A 19,605-nucleotide genomic window follows, 5' to 3' on the forward strand; every position below is an offset into this window, starting at 1 on the left:
TGTTTTGCTATCTGCTTTACCCTTACAGCATCCACCTCTGGTTGCCTTCTCCACCTCCCTTCTCCACCTCTGTCGGAGGCCTCTCCACCCTCCCTCGCTCCTCCCTCATGCCGTACATGTGCTCCACTGGGCCTGTAGGCAACAGAATAGTGCCTCCTTGTCTCTCAATTTAGGTCAGCTCTCTGACCCACTTAAGATCCTCTGATAAGCATACAGCAGCGCGAACCAGACCCCACCCCCAAGCCCCACCAACCACCCTCAACGCAGCCACGGAGAGAATGATTCTCCTTCATGAAATTCTGGGAGCCGTGTGGGTGCCACACACATTCCCACAGACGGACTGGTGGAAGAGCTCCGGCTACATCCGGAGGAGTAAGACCAACTGTTCAGCACAGCACTTCAACAAATGTTCAGCCCAGGATAACACCACAGACTGATAGCAATTACAACACGCCTTGCCAAGATGATATAACCTTGAAAACTTCAAACGTTTCATTTTTGTATCACATGAGAATCTTTTGGTTTGTAACAAAGAGCAAAGGAATATATCAAAAAGGTCTTTTTATAATCCAAAAAAAGGCAACAGAGTCATTTGTGGAAAATATGCTGTGTTAATAATGGGCAGGAGCATAAATAAACGCAAACTGTTATCTTACTCTCTGTATAAGATGTCATTCCATGACACAGTATAACAAAATGGTTCAAATTAAAACAATTCTGTTTAACCGTGATACCAAACATTTATTTTAATATGTATAAGATATATCATCCCCACTGAAAACACATTGCAAAGCAAACCCAAGGGGGTTAAAATATCAGGTTATTTATTTGTCATGTCTTTAAAGTTCAACTTCAAAAAGCCATTACAACCATGTTCCACCTTGTTTGTTCCAATGCAAAAAAGGAATGCATTTCTTTATAGCACTCAAATAAATGTGTTCCATGTGATCACTCTTTAAACAGCTGCTCATGTGAATAACACCGTCCAAATTTAACATCTCTCTTTTAATTCACACTATAGCATGAGTTCACCGGCAAAACTACAATTATCTATTTACAAAGACCCAGTGGTTAATTGGTTGACTGGATAGAATGCACTGTTGAGCATATATAAAGGTAACAACCTTCACCATCAAAAGGCATCATTTACAAAAACAAAAACAAACTCAAATATCCAAAAAGAAACATTGTTACAGTACATACAATATCAGATGACCATGCAGTTCTAAGATCAGTTTAAAGCCATTTTGTAGGGTACATTTATACTGTACAGTCATGTATAAAATTCTAAAATTAAATGGCTAATTTCTGATATATCCTTTTAAGACATACATTGAAAATATGTATATGTGTATCAGTGTCATTTAATTTTGAATGAGACAGAAGTAATAAAAATTACCTTAATCATTAAGTTCTATAAATGTTACTGTACTTTGTTGCAGTTAAACTCTCATCATGTTGAAGTTATCAGGGTTATTAATACATTCTTTTTTTTTTTTTGTCTTGTAAATATGATGTAAACAATGCGGCAGGGTCACAAACGCTGGCATCAGCGCTCGGTTCATTAACAAGGAAGCCCTCACCTGACTTCTCCTGCCCCCCAAAAAAGGAGATCAGGGGGTCAGGCTCACCTGTTTTTCCGTTTGTGCATTTTTCACTGACGCTGTCAGGGTCTAACTCTTCAACCAGGCATGTGCTTTTTTACTTTTTTACTAACAGTGAAATGCACTGAAAATGCTAGCAATCTAGGCCCTGGTACTCGGTCTAAAGTGTAGCAAGATCCCACATCATGACAAATGTTCAGTGCCACACACAAAGCTATTGATAGTGCTGTTCTGCACCTCAAAGAAGGTATCTAAAAGCATCCAGAGCGTCTGGCGATTATGCGGCACATTACTGTATTAGGGAGATACTGTCCTGCATTGGCACAGATACAGTAATTTACAGCAATAAATCAATATCTGGCTCTGATTTTTTTCGGAGGCACTCTATGAATAATGATTATTAGAGGAATATTCCTGTGATGAGGGACAAAAAGAATCGAAGCTGAACCTTCGTTCTCTGCACACCGCCAGCGGTTTGGAGCCGGAACCATTTTCGGGAGGCGACATGGAGTGGTGGAGGAAAAGGAGGTGGATGACCCTGCCGATCCCAATCCTCCCCCAGCAGGTGGTGGGTGAAGGGCAGGTTGGGAAGGAGCCCTGCTGTAAATATCCAAGCTGTCTACAAACTCAAAAACAGAATTAAGCCAAAAGTAATAAACAATATGCAGACTGAGTAAAATAATAAGTACAGGATCAATTTCAAAGGCAGGTAAATATGACTGATGTGAGGTGCAACTGAATGTAATCCTCATCTGCAAACTAACGCCTAGTTTAAGGCAAAGTGTTATCTATAAATCCTTTGACCTGATGCCACTGTGCACTGAAGAGTACTGTCTACTACCTCAATGAAAGCAGCTCATATATGGTCAGCTCAATGTGCAATGCATAGGGCATACTAAAGTAAGCTCCCTCTCCACCATCTGGTGTATACACTACTGATTGGACTCTCTGTAAACATCAACAATCACATTCCCCTACTGGTTCTACAAGCAACATGGCTAAAATATTCGCAGCGCTGTGAGGATATATCTGTTAACCATTAGCAGTGGTTTTATAGTGAGGCTAAATAATGTGACCAGATACAAATATTTACACTGAGAAAAATATGCCTTCACACTGGATATGGTATGAAATAAGTTTTCAAAAGCACCCACATGTTGCCATATAAGACAACATACATATTCAATAAGGACGATGAAAGTTTAAAAAACACTGTCTAGGTAGTCAAGACACTATCATTGACAAAAAGTCTCTTAACATATGATAATGATTATAAAACAGAAAAGAAGTATAATTGTATAAGCCAAATCACAAAACCACCATCACCATAGAGCCTCAAAAAAGAGAGTGAGATTGCGCAACGCTGCCTCACGTGGGTCAGAGGAGCCCGTTGGCCATGGGGAAGGCGAGAGATGGAAAAATCCAGTTTGACCAGCTCTTACCTGTCCCTCCGGAGAACTGCAAGTCAAGCGAGCAAGGCCACTCCGGGATTGGAAAAAAAAGAAAACAAGGGAATAACTTCAGGCTCAGTCTTTAAAGGTCACGGTGGGAGGAGGAGTGGGGGAGGCTTTGAAAAAATGTGGCAGGTTCCTGGTGTTGTCCGGACTTGGGCCACGGTCAGGCAGCATGATGACATTGACGTTGTTTTTGCGTCGGAGGGTGGAGTCCCGGCTGGAGGCAACGGAAAGCGTCTCGGAGGCGGCCTCACTGCCTGTTTCCACAGGTGTCACACGGATGGTGGTGATGCCCTGGTGCGGGTGGTGGTGTGGGTGGTGTGGATGGTGGTGGTGGTGGAAGTGTGGGTGGTGGGGGTTGCTCATGTCCGGCAGGCTGCGCTGGCCATCCACGGAGCCGTAGGCGTCCCTGAGCGAGTCGCAGCTCTCCGAGTCGCGGTTGAGGTCGTTGAGCTCGAAGGACTGCCGCAGGCTGGCGCGTTCCTGTGGCCTCCACCTCCACGAGCCGGTACCATCGGCCGAGGGCGACTTCACCATGGGCCGGCTTTCTGGGTGCGCGTCCACATGCACGATGCCCGGGCCTGGTTCCTGGTCCGTCAGCGCCTTGTAGCGGATGGAGCCCGTGCAGCTGACGGTGCTGCCCTCGCTCTTGGGGCTGCCCTGCAGCATGCCCTGCTGCTTGGACATGGCGATCACCTGCATGATGCGCGGCTGGCTGTTAGTCCTGCACACGCCGCTCTTCTCCGCCACCTTCAGCCATTTGGAGCGCCCGTTCCCACCTCCGCCATCGCACACCTCCCCACAATCCTCTCGCGGCGAGGAGCACGTGTTCTCCTGCGTCTCCTCGGGGATGTGCACCAGCTGCGATGAACCTGGCCGTGACTGGATGGACACGCGGGCCCCTCCTGCCAGCCCACCACCTCCAACATGATTGGGCAGTGGCACGGCACCAGGCGGCAACTTGACATACTGTGGCATTGGCCCACCGCGCAGCTCACCGTCCAGGCCCATGGCGGCCGGCTCAGAGCTGCAGCGTAGCTCCATGCTCCTCTGCGGTGAGCGCACCTCTTCACCTTCCGGCATTACCATTGCCCCCAGTGCCTGCAACGACATCTTGCGGCCCTCGTTCTTGCTTTTCCACTGCGACAGGAGCTGCTTGGAGCGCGTGGAGTCCATGGAGGCGTGAATGGCGGCGTGGCGGCGGGGTATGGGCTCCTCGCCGCCCAACGAGTGCGTGCGCGGAAGCGTGTTGCTGAACGTCACCAGGCTCTCCTTGCACAGTGGACTGGGCGGGGTTATACACTCTAGCTCGGTACTTGCCCGCTTCAGGCTGCCCATGGAGCTGCCGGAGCGCTGCGGCCCGCGCAGCAGGATGCTTTCGGAGCGTGCTGATGTGGGCCGCTCACGCATGCTCAGGCTCTTGGGCTGCAGCAGGCGTGCTACATGCTCCGTTGTCAGGTTGGGCAGCGGACGTAGGGGCTCACGCAGCACTGCCGGGGGCACGAGTGCCTGTGGCTGCCCCGAGATCTGCAGGGTCGACTGGGGTTGTTGTGGCGGTGGCAGGGGCTGCGGGTGTGGGTGTGGGTGTGGGTGTGGGTGTGGGTGCGGGTGTGGGTGGGGGTGCGGGTGGGGGTGCAGGTGGGCATGCAGGCGCTGCCGTTGATGGAGGGAGGTGTCCTCACTGGGTTTGAAGTTCCCCACTGCGTACAGGCCCTGGGGCAGAACCACAAAGCAACACTGTCATTGTATATCTTATTGTATATCTCTAACACACCTGAATCTCATAATCTAACACACCTCAATCCCCTAATCTAACACACTTGAATCACCTAATCTAAAACCCCTGAATCCCATAATCTAAATCACCTGATTCTGCATGGCTGATTATCAAACCTTTCATGAGCTCGATCAGTTAAAACTGGGACAAGCAGAAAAATCACATGGGGCCCAGGGTCACCGGGACTCGGATCAGAAACCACTGCTTGAAGCACAACAGAAACATTATCACTGCATTACAATCAATTACCTGTATGGCAACATTATAACCTAATTATCCCTGTAACACAGCACAGCACAATATCGGTGGAGCAATAGCACACAGCAACAGATGGCTGCTATGGGGCACTCATTTACCAAGTCACCCACCACAGAGACCTCTGCAAATGATCAAGGACTGTTGAATTGTCCTTCATAGCCATGTTTCTTTGGTTCTTTGCTTTTTGGAACTCCTGCACAGCATAGTTCAGCATTTCCTCTACTCCATCAACATCAGGAAGAGTGATTAGCTCTGAGGCCCCTCTTAGGTTGTCAAGGTTGGAGTTCCTTTGTGATGAGACAGAGAGTACTGGTTCCCAGACCTCTTGCTGCAGTAGATTGACAGCTGTGCAGGAAGTACGATGGACGCTCCCCACTCCCACGTTCTGTGATCAACTGCACGGGCCTGGGGAATAGCTGGAAGCTTCTCCAGCAGGCAGAGCAGCAGAGAAGAAAGGAAAAAAAAACAGCAAGCGGGAGTATGTGGGAGGAAGAGGAGGAGGCAGCCTCTGTGCAGGATTTTGTGCAGGGGTTATTTATAACAGGCGACTCTATACAGGAAGAGAGCGAGAGATGCATTGCTCACTTGGCTCAGGGGGAAAGCAAGGGGTGGTCCCCAAATTGGGCTGGGGTAGGGGTGGTTCTTGAGACAGAGACCGGCAGGGTGGAGCCTTCAAATAGTGACTTCAGGACTTGGGTCTGAGACTGGAACTTGGGGCTAGGGGTGGGTATTTCTTGACAGGGACCCGGGGAGGAGGGCAGTGTCCGGAGATGGGAACTGCTAGGTGGGAGACCTGAGATTGGTACCTGGGGGGGATTTGTGGGGGGGTGCATCAGGGGTGGACACTTACCAGGTAGATGGCAACACTGCCACCAATGAGGAAACCACAGTAGACATCAATGGCGTGGTTCTTGAACTGGATGATACGCGTCAGGCCGCAGATGACAGCACACATGATGAAGGAGAAGACGAGCAGAGGTTTGAGGAGCTTGGAGGAGTCGGTCAGCGTGGCGTTGAAGTACATCTGCAGTAGTGGACCACATGAAGCCCTGTCACGATAGGGGGACCCCGGGGTTCGCAAGCTAGCCTGGCAGCTCCATTACCACACAGCTTTTTGGTAGGGGAGTAGTTATGGATATAGGTTTTCTACTGTTGTGACCTAATTAATACAAAGCAAAGATTTTCCGGCTGGTGGGTATGAAGGGCCCAGTCAGCTCTGAGTTGATTATTCAAAGGACTGAAAATGATTACAACTCAAATCAAAACTGGGAGTCAGAACAGGAGGCAAGGTTTATCCTTGATGAGGTTATGATGGAATGAGAGCATGGATTGGGGCATGGAAAGTCAAGTGGGGGGATTCACTTACAGAGACATACACCGCAGCGAAGGCAGCCAGGGTGGCATGCTGGGATGGGAAGGACTTCCTGCAATGACAAGCACACACAGGCTCAGCTCTCCATTGCCCTGCAACCGACTCAGGGGGGTGGGGCTCAAAGGACAGCCACTGTAAAGCAATGGTTCACCCTTTTCAGTAGCGGTTCACCTGAACAGCTGAAGCAGGACTTCCATCCAAAACTCTCTGCTTCTCCAGAATTCTCCAACCACTGGAGCACACTGCAGTTAGCCCATGTGTATATATGCATATACCTATCATCCCTTTTACGAGAATCATTTTATTTAATAGAAACATCTTGAAGGTATAGAGGTACTGTTATGTGTTGCGTTAGATAACCTTCAGATCTTTGGCAGTGGTCAGTTTCTAACTACAGGGGTGCTGGCATGAAATGTCTGGATATAAGCCCACTTTCATTTCAGCAGAGATGTTGACATTATGTGAAAACTCCTGCAACACAGTGTCTGATCCATTCAGGTCAGCATAACACCCACTTCACTGTCAAAAATGCTCCAAAACCCAAAAAATATCCAGCCAGCATTGGGTCTTTGGTCAGAAACTGGGGCACAGGGCGGCACCTAAACATTCACCAATAAATACGTCCAGGTGCTTCATTTTTTCCCTCAGCCACATCAAGGGCAGTCTGCCTACATGCTGCCTGAACAAAGGCACTCTAATTGGTGCTCAGTGACTGAGTGGAAAATCTGTAAATCTGTCGAGGACAGAAGAGCAGAGCGAAGGCTGGGGAGGGGCATGTGGGTGCACCGGAGCCATTCTGCGAGAGCTTCGCGAGCCTAGCGCAAGTACCGAGTTCCGCGTGGGCTTGGGAGAATGGTGCACGCTAGCACTCCCATGCTAGCACTCTCAGCTTCCTCCACGCCACTACACCAATGGGAAACACACTGCGCAACGTGAGATAGACAGGAGGCCCAATGAATTATTTAACACTTCGGCTATCCATTTCATAAATGTGTTACCAATATGAAATACAAATATGTGCATTCTTTGTTCAGAGAATTTATTTCCCAGTCAGATGCGATTCTAGTGTGTCTAAACTACAGGGATGTAATGAAATTTGGGATCAGAGTGTTTATGCCTAGCAAAGCCACCTGAATCTCTCTGTCTGGGATAAAAAAAGCTTTCAGGCTGCTTTGGTTTGGCATCACAGTCTGGGGAGTGACCTACAAAGACGCTTCATATCAAATCATCCGAATTTGTTCAGACCCTAGCACATTTTACTCAAACTGGCAGCAAATATGTGATCGCCACTATGATGGACTACATTAGCAAGCAAAGCCTGTGGGCTGAACATTTCTTGGGCCGTCTGACCTGCCAGCGTTGATAGCTGTGATGTCGGGCCCTGAGCAGATGTCATCCACAATGAAGGCGTTCTCGTCACAGGTGGTGTTCAGTGTTGTGTAGTTGGGCCTGCACACTGTCAGGAAGTAAGGAGCATGGTAGCCAGTGGAGAGCTGGATTATGTCAGTGATGAGGGCTGTGATGCACAAGCCGAACACATGGACCCCTAAAGACAGACAGACAGACAGACACACACACACACACACACACACACACACACACACACACACACACACACACACACACACACACACACACACACAAGTAAATGCCCACAAGCACAGCAGTTCATAACATAACTTCAGAAATGTCTTCCAAAAATGAAAACATAATGTTAAATTAGAAATAATATTATTTATAAGACAAACATTGGAGATCAAAAAATAACTGAATAGTACCAGTACTATTGTTACTATTGGCACTTGGTACAAGTAATCAGTTACCTTATTAAAAATGTAATGCTTAGTAGTAAATTAAAGAAGGGCATTAAAAATGACTGCCTACCCACAAACCTTACAGCCCGCCGGATGTAGGAGTTAAAATTGCAGCCAGCAGCATTTATGTTGGCTTCAGTTTTGATGGCGATGTTCCTTCTGGCCAAGCAACAGTACAAGATTCCCTCACCGATCATAATCTATAAGGGGGAGACATTTCTCTGTGGTTACTCCATCAGCAATTGCTGTGCCCACCAAACGCAGCGCAGCTAATGGCCACCTGGGGTCAGCGCTAAGAGAATTGCCGACGTATCCATTACTGCAAGCACAGTAACCACTTACTCTTCATCTGTTCCATATGAGAGGGACAGTAATGAAGGATCAGTTCCATTCAAAACTGCATATCAGCATAGGAAAACACATTTCCACTGTGACAGTGTACACTAACAAAGATATAAACCACTGCATCAGTAATTACAAGACGATCCTGACCACCTTCTTCATAAATACATGTTTAGACTGATGCAGATATAGCTCTGCCAAACAGAGAGTGCATGTGAGAGAGAGGAGGGAGAGAGGGGCGGAGAGGGAGAGAGAGAGAGAGAGAGAGAGAGAGAGAGAGAGAGAGAGAGAGAGAGAGAGAGAGAGAGAGAGAGAGAGAGAGAGAGGGAGAGAGGGAGAGAGAGAGAGAGAGGGGAAAAGAAACCCAGGCCCTGGAACAAGGTTGATATCAACCCATAAACCAGAGCAGCTGCCCCTGCAACAGGACAGCTTGAGATACTGCAGGATACAAATGGACACACACACACACACACACACACACACACACACACACACACACACACACACACACACACACACCCACACACCACCCACTAGCCAAGCTCAAAGCAAACACTGATTCTGTGTACATCCCACTGGACTGATTCATGTCAGTTTTTCAGTTTTAGATGGAGGTGGTACCATCATCAGTGAAACACACACACAAAACTTGCAAACTGCGAGAAAAGCATGACTGGCTGTCTGGAATGATAAAACTACCACCCCTGCTTCAACTCTTCAGAGAAACCGAAAATGCATCACACATCACCTACTGTCCAAATGTTCCACCACAGAATCGTCTGGCTGCATTTCCACTGAGTGATCCAGAGTACTGTTGTTAAGGGCACTGAAAGCCAGCACAGGCTTAAATCGAACACATCTCACACGAGAACCGAATCACTGGGTGAGAACTGATTAGTCAAGTCTGGAGGAGCTGCCTGAGTCATACAATGTGTTGTTGAGGCGCTGGTAAAACCAGAAACACTCATTAAAGACACAAATGGACGATCAAATGGATGAAGGTGCAGCTAACGCAATTGCTCTGAACAACATGATTTCAGTACTGTCTGTACTTCACATTTACTTGATGGGCAAGCACCTGGTGTCCTGAAAATGAACGTCTGGAAAGACTGATCAGTGTTCTCAACCGGTGACTGCTATACAAGAATTACGAATGGTGTGGTGTGTGTTGAAGCGATGGAATGGCAGGAAAGTGCCTGGCACACCTTCTTATGTATAAAAAGCTTGTGCCTGGGCTTGTACCTTTGGGGCATGTATGCATGTATGTAGACAGACTGGGAAGAAAGCACATCATTTCACTAGAAAATGTGAAAATGAAAACAATGAATCTGACTCTCAAAGGCCTTGTCTACAGAAACAAGCAGAACTTGAAAACTGTTCATGGGTGGAACTGGGCGCAGATCTTAAAATAGACTTGAAGTACAATATTACGCTCCAGCCTTTCTGCTCCAAGCAGACAGGAAATGGCTGCTCTCCTTTGCAGCCATTCTCGGTTCTCGGTGGCCACGCACCTGCTGCCTCATCCACGACCCAGTCAACGTCTAATGTTCACGTGTGTATTATATTCCGACGGGCAGATAAAGTGGTGGCGAACGGCATTCAGTAGTCCTTGTGAGGCGCAGTGCCGGGTGCAGGAGGTTGGGTGGGGGGCTCGGGGAGGCGTGCGAGCCGTCTCCCAGCAGGGTAGCACGGTTGTGGGCGGCAGTCGGGACACCACTGACAGTGAGGAGGACAACTGAACATGCATGAGGGACACAGGGAGAAAAAACTGAGAGGGTGAGAGAAGAAGAGAGACAGAGAGAAAGAGTGAGGGAGAGCAGGACAGAGGGAGAAGGAGACAAAGCCAGAGAGGAAGAGAGAGAGAGAGAGAGAGAGAGAGAGAGTGATGGAAAGGGAGAAAAAATGAGAGCAGGAAAGAGAAAGAGGGAGCCAGAGAGAGAGGTTGAAGGACAGAGAAAAGGTGAGAGACAGAGGGAGAAAGGGAAGTTTAAGACAGAGGGAGAGAGAGAGGAGGAAGAGGAGAGAGAGAGAGAGAGAGAGAGAGAGAGAGAGAGAGAGAGCAAGTACCTGTCAAACACAGGCTTTATGCTGAGATATGAGTATACGTTAATTAATGTGAGTATACATTAATTTGACATTGCAATTTGCAATATTACAAAACAAGCAAATATCTTGCCTCAACAGTGCACGTATTCATACTGTGTAAAGCAGTATATATGCCATGAGGGCAATTGTTACTGTTCTTCTGCCTTACAGGGCTTCTCTACGACAGTCATATGCCAGTTCATCTTTCTATCAATGTTTCAAAGTATTTTAAAGGAAGAGTGTGTAATTGTTCAACCTGTCTTGAAATTCTTGAGAATTTCAAACTGCATACCAGACTATCATTACTGTAAAAACAGCACTGGGACATCAATTAGTTTCTAATTAAAATGCTTCAATAAGTATTAGAAGACACAAGACAGTCATTGTAACTGTCTTCTGACTGGATACTCGGTGGCTCAAAAAAAAATAAATTCCTCTTTCCTCCTTTCAGCTTGAAGGAAAGGAGTTGGGGGATGAGTAAGATCCACTGGGGGATTAGTCACGGTTGATAGTGGAACCCTGGCTGGGATACTGGAAAGAAGTTGAGACTCTGATAAGAACCATGACCATGAGAGCTTCTTCCTCTGTGGTCCCTTAATCCCAGCGCCAGAGACTTCACGCTACACACATTTTCTCATGTTTTACCCTAATGCGGCCAAAGAGGCATGGAGCACATAGGCCTGCATGTGCGGGGTCAGGGGGAAACTGGGGAGCTTGGATTGGAAACTATACATGAAGCAGAGGTGTATGGGAACATCATCACTGCATTATCATCAATTACACTGTTTCAGCTGGTATAACTGGGACGTGGCCTGATCACAGTGTTGTGAGAGTGGGCCTGACACTGAATGTCATGTGATTCGGACCAGGCCAGGCTGGTGTGGCATCACTGAGGCCGACTATGGGGCCAGGCTCTGGGGCTGGCCACAGCGGGTGCACAAGCAAGACTGACCGTGACTGCTGGGCCAGCAAAAGCCAGGCTGAAGAGCATGAGGAAGGGAACGACCTCCTTCTTAGGTTCGATGTAGGGCATGCTCAGCGTCCGGTCATTGCAGCTGTAACCTGAATGCACAGGCTTGAAGATGTCCGTTAGCTCCAGGAAGTACAGGCTCACCACCGAAGATGCCAGGATCGGGAGCTGGGAATGAAACAGCGGGAGAATGTTGAGGGTTATTACAGCAAGCTAACGCTACTAGAGAACACTAGTGCTAATACAGTGAATAAAACATTTTCATATATTCAATTTAAATTAGAAATAAAGATGCTTAAGAAGAAGAATGAAGCACAATCATGATAATATTTCATGATATATATTTCTAATCATGATAATGATTAGAAAAGAATCTTCAGAACCAAGACCAAAAAAATGTGCTTTAACTACACTATATAGCCAAAAGTATTCACTCATTTGCCTTTGCAAGCATATGAAATTGAGTGACATCCCAATCTTAATCCATAGGGTTTAATATGATGTCAGCCCACCCTTTGCAGTTATAACACCTTCAACTCTTCTGGGAAGACTTTACACAAGGTTTAGGAGTGTGTTTATGGGAATTTTTGACCATTCCAGAAACGCATTTGTGAGGTCAGATGAGAAGGCCTGGCTTGCAGTCTCCTCTCTAATTCATCGCATAGGTGTTCTATTGGGTTGAGATCAGGACTCTGTGCAGGCTAGTAAAGTACGTTCACACCAAGCTCGCTCATCCATGTCTTTATGGACCCTGCTTTGTGCACTTGTGTGCAATCATGTTGGAACAGGAAGGGGCCATCCCCAAAGTGTTCCCACAAAGTTGGGAGCATGAAACAGTTCAAAATCTCTTGGTATGCTGAAGCATTAACAGTTCCTTTCACTGGAACTAAGGGGCTGAGGCCAACTCCTGAAAAAGAACCCCACACCATAATTATCCCTCCACCAAACTTTACACTTGGTACAATGCAGTCAGACAAGTGCTGTGCTCCTGGCAACTGCCAAACCAAGACTCATCCATCAGATTTCCAGATGGAAAAGCATGATTCGTCACTCCAGAGAACACGTCTCCACTGCTCTACAGTCCAGTGGCAGCATGCTTTACACCAGTGCATCCGATGCTTTGCATTGTGCTTGGTGATGTAAGGCTTGAATGCAGCTGCTCGGCCATGGAAACTCAATCCATGAAGCTCTCTACACACTGTTTTTGAGCTAATCTGAAGGCCACATCAAATTTGGAGGTCTGTAGCGACTGACTCTGCAGAAAGTTGCCGACCTCTGTGCACTATGCACCTCAGCATCCGCTGACCCCGCTCTGTCATTTTATGTGGCCTACCACTTCATGGCTGACTTGCTTTCGTTCCCAATTGCTTCCACTTTATTATAATACCACTGACAGTTGACTGTGTAATATTTAGTAGCGAGGAAATTTCATGACTGGACTTGTTGCACAGGTGGCGTCCTATCACGGTACCACACTGGAAATCACTGAGCTCCTGAGAGCGACCCATTCTTTCACAAATGTTTATAGAAGCAGTCTGCTTGTACACAGGTGCTTGGTTTTATACACCTGTGGCCACGGAGCAAAAATGTCTTATACACCTGTGGCCACGGAGCAAAATGTTTTTTTAGCAGTGAAATGTATCAAATGATATTTCTGAGAGATTTTTAAAACGTTTTCTATAAAGTACAGCTCACATGAGATGAAGAATCAAATTGCCTGGTAGTTTTCAAATGAACCAGTTTATGCTCCATAGAGCAAACCGCCCTGCCCCCAGCCCCCCATAGAGGCAACCATGTTTAAAATAGATTTAATACAGAATCCCTGAAATATCCAGGCCATGAGGTGTCAGTATAATGGCTACTTCATGAAATTGAACTGAAACTAAATGAAAATAAACTGAAATTAAAATTAATTCCACAAGGAAAGAGAAAATAATATAGAAATAAAAGCTAAATACGAACACTTTCTTGAACAGATAGCAATAGGTCTAGCGAACCCAAATATCAATTGCTGTATCACCTTTGACCAAAAACTAGACCAACTGATATCTTATTTAAAGGAGAGGTTCTCAATCCAGACCATTGTAGCTATTTGTTACCTGGTTGAGGTGTATGAGGAGCTGGAACAAAACAAGCTGGACTTAATGATGGTCTCTTTGTATCCATCATTCAGTCCATGTTGTTCTGTTCCAACTCCTCATACACCTCAACCAGGTATCAAAGAGTTGCAAAGCTCTGGATTACAAGTTTAGGCCTGCTGAGACCTGCAACACTGTATGTGGACTGGCTGAGTGTCCACCTGAACTGGACTGTAAACCTGTGGTTCATAAATGCTATACTCCAGTTTATGTTATATATACATAAATAAATCCATTCAGATTTAAATAGAGGTTTATTAGCAACCAGTGCACTCTTCAGCCAACATTTATAGTGTTAATGAGAAAAGTCTGAAGGCTTCTCCTCATGAGCCAGGCAGCTGCAGAGAAACCGTGCTGTTGACTCACTGCTTCAGTACCACGTGAGTGGGAACTTGCCACAGCAGCTCTAAATGCAAGCTGCCCATTTGAAACAACATATACCAATTGGTTTGCATTTACTTGAGGGCAAGGCAATTTTAATATTTTCCCAACAAATTCTATACCAGCCACTGGAATGTTAGAAATCTTATCAGATTTTCTATAAATTCTATATTGGTTGGGCTTAAAAAACAGGAACTTTATCTCTCAGAGCTGTTTGCATTGATTTTCCTTTCCAGTGTATTAAGCTCCAGAGTTCCACAAGTGTTAAGAAGTCAATAAAGAAGCCTCATTCCACTTAGTACCCTCAGGATATACCTACTTCTAGCCCCACATTGGGTTCACATGAAGGTAAGATATGTGATGTAAACAAACACAGGTCACAGTAAGGCAAACATGCATATAACATTTTCACAGTGCCAACAAAACCTTATTTTGAAGGCTCACAGAATTAACCTCATATTAGCTAGAGCTTGGTTGGGCTTTTTATGTAGGGCACAGTATACCATTGCTGTTATTGCACTCAGGAGCTAATAATTACAAAATGTTGATAACTAACAACTAAATCAGACATTTTTCTTCAAAAACCATTGCAAACTAATATCTGATATTGAAATATTTTCATGTTTTATGAATACACACCACAAAAAACATTTTGTTCCACAGGGTTTTGCAACTGCAATCTGTTGTGTTACACTGCATTACTCCATGAGCCATTACACCGAGAGGCAATATCATAACTTGTATCATACCTTTCACTTTTACAGTTAATATTAAAGTTCCACCAAACATGAGTTTTATTTTTGCCTAATGACCAGTGATCAAACTCTTTTCTTGCCACAGTTAAATGAGATCTGCCCCACTCTACCTAGTCATGCTCTTTTTCAGTCTGTCTTACTGACTCTTTTACATCAAAGTTACTAGTTAACTGTCAGTCACATGGTTGGCCACATGCTGCCTGAACAGAAACTCAAGCAAAATGAGAGTCTAATCTAGTTGACAGAACCACAAAGGAACATCCATGATATGTGATACCTTAGCCTTAACTAATGTTATTCTGCACATAAACTACCCTGAACCTTAGTCAACCATATCTTGCACATAAACTACCCCTATACCTTCTATATTGTATACATTCCATATATTTTCATGTTTCATTTTCACTGAATATTTCCAGGCTGTGCTTTGCAGCTATATCTTCTAAATGGACATGTCACCCTAGCTACTGGGGAGAAGATACTGTTCCTGTACTAGGGTCATTGGTACAGGAACAGTATATAAGAACATTTGTCTCTAGTCACATGACTGATTTCAGTGACCTCTCCTTACCTTGCCATAATCCAGAACACTAGCATTACACAGATAGTGTGCAGTTTTAGAGGGCAGGTCTTAAACTGAGCATCTCTACAACTTTCATTTGCAGCCTTATGGATGGATCTGTTGCAGCAGGGAAAGCAGCACTGTACAGTCTCTCAGAGAAGTACTTCTTAACAGATCAGTCTGCTCACTCAGTCTGCATTAGGAGTTTGATGGGAGCAGGCATATTATCCAATGAGAGCCACTAATCGCAGGTCCATCGTGGGTTCAGGTACGGAACACCCACAGAACACTCCCTTGTAGCAAGACCTACTTTGCCAGTCTGTACAAAGTGAGTGCATTTGCTGTGGGGGTTGGTGTGCCTATCCACTTCATCGTTCTGGCTTTGAATAAGGAGAAGCTAAGCTCCAAAAAAGGCTTGTATTTCTCAAGGAGAGCAAGCCTTGGTGAATGGACAGGGCCATTTATTTCAGACAAAGGAGCAGGAAGAGATGCAGTCAGACAGGCTTGTACTGATGCACTGCAAACAGGCACGTAGGTGAGCCAGAACTGTAGTGTGATATGCGAACCAAATTTTAACCAGGCCGTAGGATGCACAAATGCACAAGAATTAAACTTAGCATCCACAAGACAAATGTGATAGTTCACAAAGAATAACTGCCATAAAAGAAGCTTTTATAGGCTGAGACTGATAATCTATGACAAGTAACAGGTAATTAGAATGCTGACCAGGTTGAATCCTGATAGGATTTCAGAAACAATGTAACGCTGAGCGGTGAGGATGTGCGGAGAAAAGCGAGATTTATTATGGGCAAACCCAAGAGTCGGTATAGCGGTCCAGGGTCATTGAGCCAATACGGAGATTACGGGGATACATTACATACAAACAAAAACAAACGAGGGGAAGCAGGCTATAACATAGGCTAGGATAACAATACAGGCTAACAGCCATCCAGACATTAACCCAAACACAACTCTCAAATAAACAATGGACCACAAAGACACTGGGCACACAACAGGGTTTAAATACATGAACTTAACAAGGTAGAAACGAGGGACAGGTGTGAGCAATCGAACGAAAGAGAAAACAAAACTATGGCACGGAGCTAAAATAACACAAGACAGGGAAAACACGGAACACGGTAGCGGGGAGGGGCTGGTCATGACAGAAGAGTGGTCAGAGGAGTAAACTTTAGTTTATATGAGGATGTTTGAGAGAATACAACTTTAGCAAGTGGGTTTATAAGTTTGTGAATATCACAATGATTTCTGGCTGCTAACCACAGGAATAATCAATATCAATTCTTAAATACGTAGTTGGCAGTTATTCAGTTTGAGAAAAATAAATTAGCTCATAACTTCAGGGATTAGTCCTAAATCAAATAATATAGATTTATGATTATCATACAGTCTTATAGTAAGTGCTGATCACAATTAAAGCTTAAGAATGAGATATTTAGCATTGAACTAACATCTACAATATAAATCCAGCTCAACACAAATTAACACTGTAAAACTTTATTCGACACTTTTACTGCGTATTAGTGATGAGCAGGTGACATGGTATATGTCTTTTAAAATGTCTCCCAGGGATAAAAATCCTAAATCATGATAAATCATACTTGCCCTGCACTGTACAGCCAAATGGCCCATAAAGCATCTTTAGTCCCCTGTGAGATAAATTCATACCGAGAGCAGGAGTGATCCTTATAACTCGACAGATTAGTTACTGTAATACTGCAACATGTTGATCCATATTTCAACACAACGTCCTTCTGCTGCAGTTAGCGCTGTGCACCACTGCACCCCCCTGCCCCCACACCCTCCCCTCCACCCCGCACCTCCGCCGCTTTGGAAAGGACTTAACCAGTTGCATCCGTGTTTAGGAAAGGGTTGGTGTTAATTTTAAGAGGGCTAGTGTTTTCCATTCCTGGGAGGACAATAAATCGACAGCACAGGGCTTCAATTCTGTGTGCTATTTCTCAGGAGTCTACCTGTCCTATATTTATTCCCGCGTGCACGTTCCGCAGCACGGTGTACTGTTATAACCAGGCCACGGATTGTACGTGAAAGAGACATGGCTTACGTTATAACGGTGTTTTTGGGGGCTTTTAGCATAAAGGCATTCTCCACGGCTAGGGACGAAGAACGTTCCAGCAAACATTGACCTCTCTCAATACACACATTTTTCTTTCTTTTTTTCTTCATATAAATACTCCGTACCAAGTCATTGCCATCTCAAGACAAGTGAAGTAGTAGCAAAATTAAGGATATAGTCGATATGAAAGTTATTGCAAAGATACACTATATATATATATATATATATATATATATATATATATATATATATATATATATATATATATATATATATATATATATATATATATATATATATATATATATAAAGATCATTATGCCAGTTCACTTGCTACCTGTGAATATCATCAGATCCAAAATCCTTCTTCCAAAATCCGCCATATGCCACTGGACTTTCATGAACAGGTACGCTGGCATAAGGAACAGCTCAATATAGTATTTGTCTTATTTTGGTCTGTGACAGTGTAGATGTGTCAATCTCACCTACCTCCACGAAATAAAAACAGGGCAGCAAGGTAACGCTGTCTTTGCTCATCTTGCTTTTAAGTCGCTCCTTCGCAGACATGATCAACGCTTCTGAATAAAGAGAGATACTAAAAACCAACCTCGCCGGCCACTCTGACAGCGATAATTATGCTCCCTTAAACTGGTGCCTTCTCCATCCTTAGAACGGAATGAGTGGTCTCAGTGCAACCAACCGAACGGACACCCGCAAACCGAATGCAACGTTATTAAGGAGCAACATTTTATAATCGCTAATAGACTACTATCAAGATCGCTGCCGAGGGAATCGCCGCAAAAACATGTCCTCCAAGGGAGTGGAGATGGATATGTCTCAAATTCGTCTACAGATTAAAGTCAGAAGGCAGGCTTTGACTGCAAAAAAGAAAAGATAACGATAAAATGACGTCAGAGGTGTGCTAAAAACCCATTTTCACACGGTGAATGTAAGTGCGTGCGCGTGCACGCAGGGAGCGTAGGTCTTCGGAGCGCTCAGCAAAGACTATAGAAACGTCTCTTGGTATGTGACAGAAGCCATCCATCATATTGGTTAGACCATGTATGTTGCTAATCTGTATAGAATGGGTTGCCTATTTTACGGGGTACATGACTGCCCCAAAATGTCTAAACGCGGTGCAACACAGTTCATATGTTATTTCATGTTTCCAACGTATGGTGTCACAACTTTAGCACAACACCTAACCCTATCTGTTTAAAACGACCACAACTCTGGACCAATTGTCGGTAACCTAGTCCACAAAGAAGTAGTCGAGCTAAAAACTCATTTTCTGGATGATTTGTCAACATTGTCACTCACTACTACCACTACAACAGTTGCATTACGGTGTTCAATGTTTGTGTTCAGATGGACCTAAAAGAACTAACTCTAGGTGTCAGTTCGACACTTTAGTTTTTCTGGGTAATTACTCCTTACTCACTCTCGAGCAATCAATGCACAATCAATATGCTGTACAATAAATGAGATGTCCACGTGGAATATAATGTTCGTTTATGGCCTAACACTGTAGTGTGTTCAGTTTTTCACCTGAGACACATCAGGCATTTGTTTTCCCTATTCTAAGATGCACAGCCTGAGAAGTTAGAACAGGGAGAACAAGTGCTTTGTGTGTGTGTGTGTGTGTGTGTGTGTGTGTGTGTGTGTGTGTGTGTGTGTGTGTGTGTGTGTGTGTGTTTGTGTGTGTTTGTGTTTGTGGATTCCAGGACTGGGGCTGGAAATGCCTGGAGTGACAGTCACTATAATCAACAGCCTAAACCACTGGGACCTGATAAGGCCTGTCTACAGGTATCTTTCCAACACAATCCAACACAGCTAATTCCTGTAATGAGGTTGGGTCCTTAACAAAGAAGGGAACCTAATTATTTCATGTGATAGATGAACAAATCTCTGTGGACAGCTGGCCCCCGACCCCAAACTGAATTGAGGAGTCAAAGTGTAGCTGCATCTATTTTCATTATAGTATTATTTATTAAGGTT

General features: G+C 45.0%; 1 protein-coding gene across 2 annotated transcripts; it reads right to left on the reverse strand.

Moving 5' to 3' along the window:
* Window positions 1-807: 807 nt before the first annotated feature.
* Window positions 808-18,541, reverse strand: plppr4a (phospholipid phosphatase related 4a). 2 transcript variants are annotated; one of them, XR_004776920.2, is made up of 8 exons: window positions 18,097-18,541; window positions 11,659-11,844; window positions 8,350-8,479; window positions 7,816-8,011; window positions 6,460-6,517; window positions 5,944-6,117; window positions 3,047-4,771; window positions 808-2,230 (listed from the first exon to the last, which is right to left on the reverse strand). XR_004776920.2 is itself a non-coding variant. In XM_027028393.3 (7 exons), the coding sequence occupies exons 1-7, from the start codon at window positions 18,172-18,174 to the stop codon at window positions 3,131-3,133; spliced, it is 2,463 nt and encodes an 820-aa protein (XP_026884194.2). In that variant the 5' UTR covers window positions 18,175-18,541; the 3' UTR covers window positions 808-3,130. The 2 variants fall into 2 exon arrangements, 1 of the variants encoding a protein (XP_026884194.2); XM_027028393.3 differs by having other exon boundaries at window positions 808-4,771.
* Between the last annotated feature and the right edge of the window lie 1,064 nt (window positions 18,542-19,605).

This window comes from Electrophorus electricus, chromosome 17 (assembly GCF_041902795.1).
Source record: "Electrophorus electricus isolate QZ-2024a chromosome 17, ASM4190279v1, whole genome shotgun sequence".
Taxonomy (NCBI): Eukaryota; Metazoa; Chordata; class Actinopteri; order Gymnotiformes; family Gymnotidae; genus Electrophorus; species Electrophorus electricus.

Bases quoted from the DNA above. Each gene is read 5' to 3' on its own strand.
- plppr4a (XM_027028393.3), bottom strand. From the start codon at position 18,174: ATGTCTGCGAAGGAGCGACTTAAAAGCAAGATGAGCAAAGACAGCGTT. The intron at 8,480-11,658 runs GTCAGTCTTGCT...TCCCCCTTATAG, and splicing joins TTGCTGGCCCAGCAGTCACG to ATTATGATCGGTGAGGGAAT. The intron at 6,118-6,459 runs GTAAGTGAATCC...CCACTACTGCAG, and splicing joins TCGCTGCGGTGTATGTCTCT to ATGTACTTCAACGCCACGCT.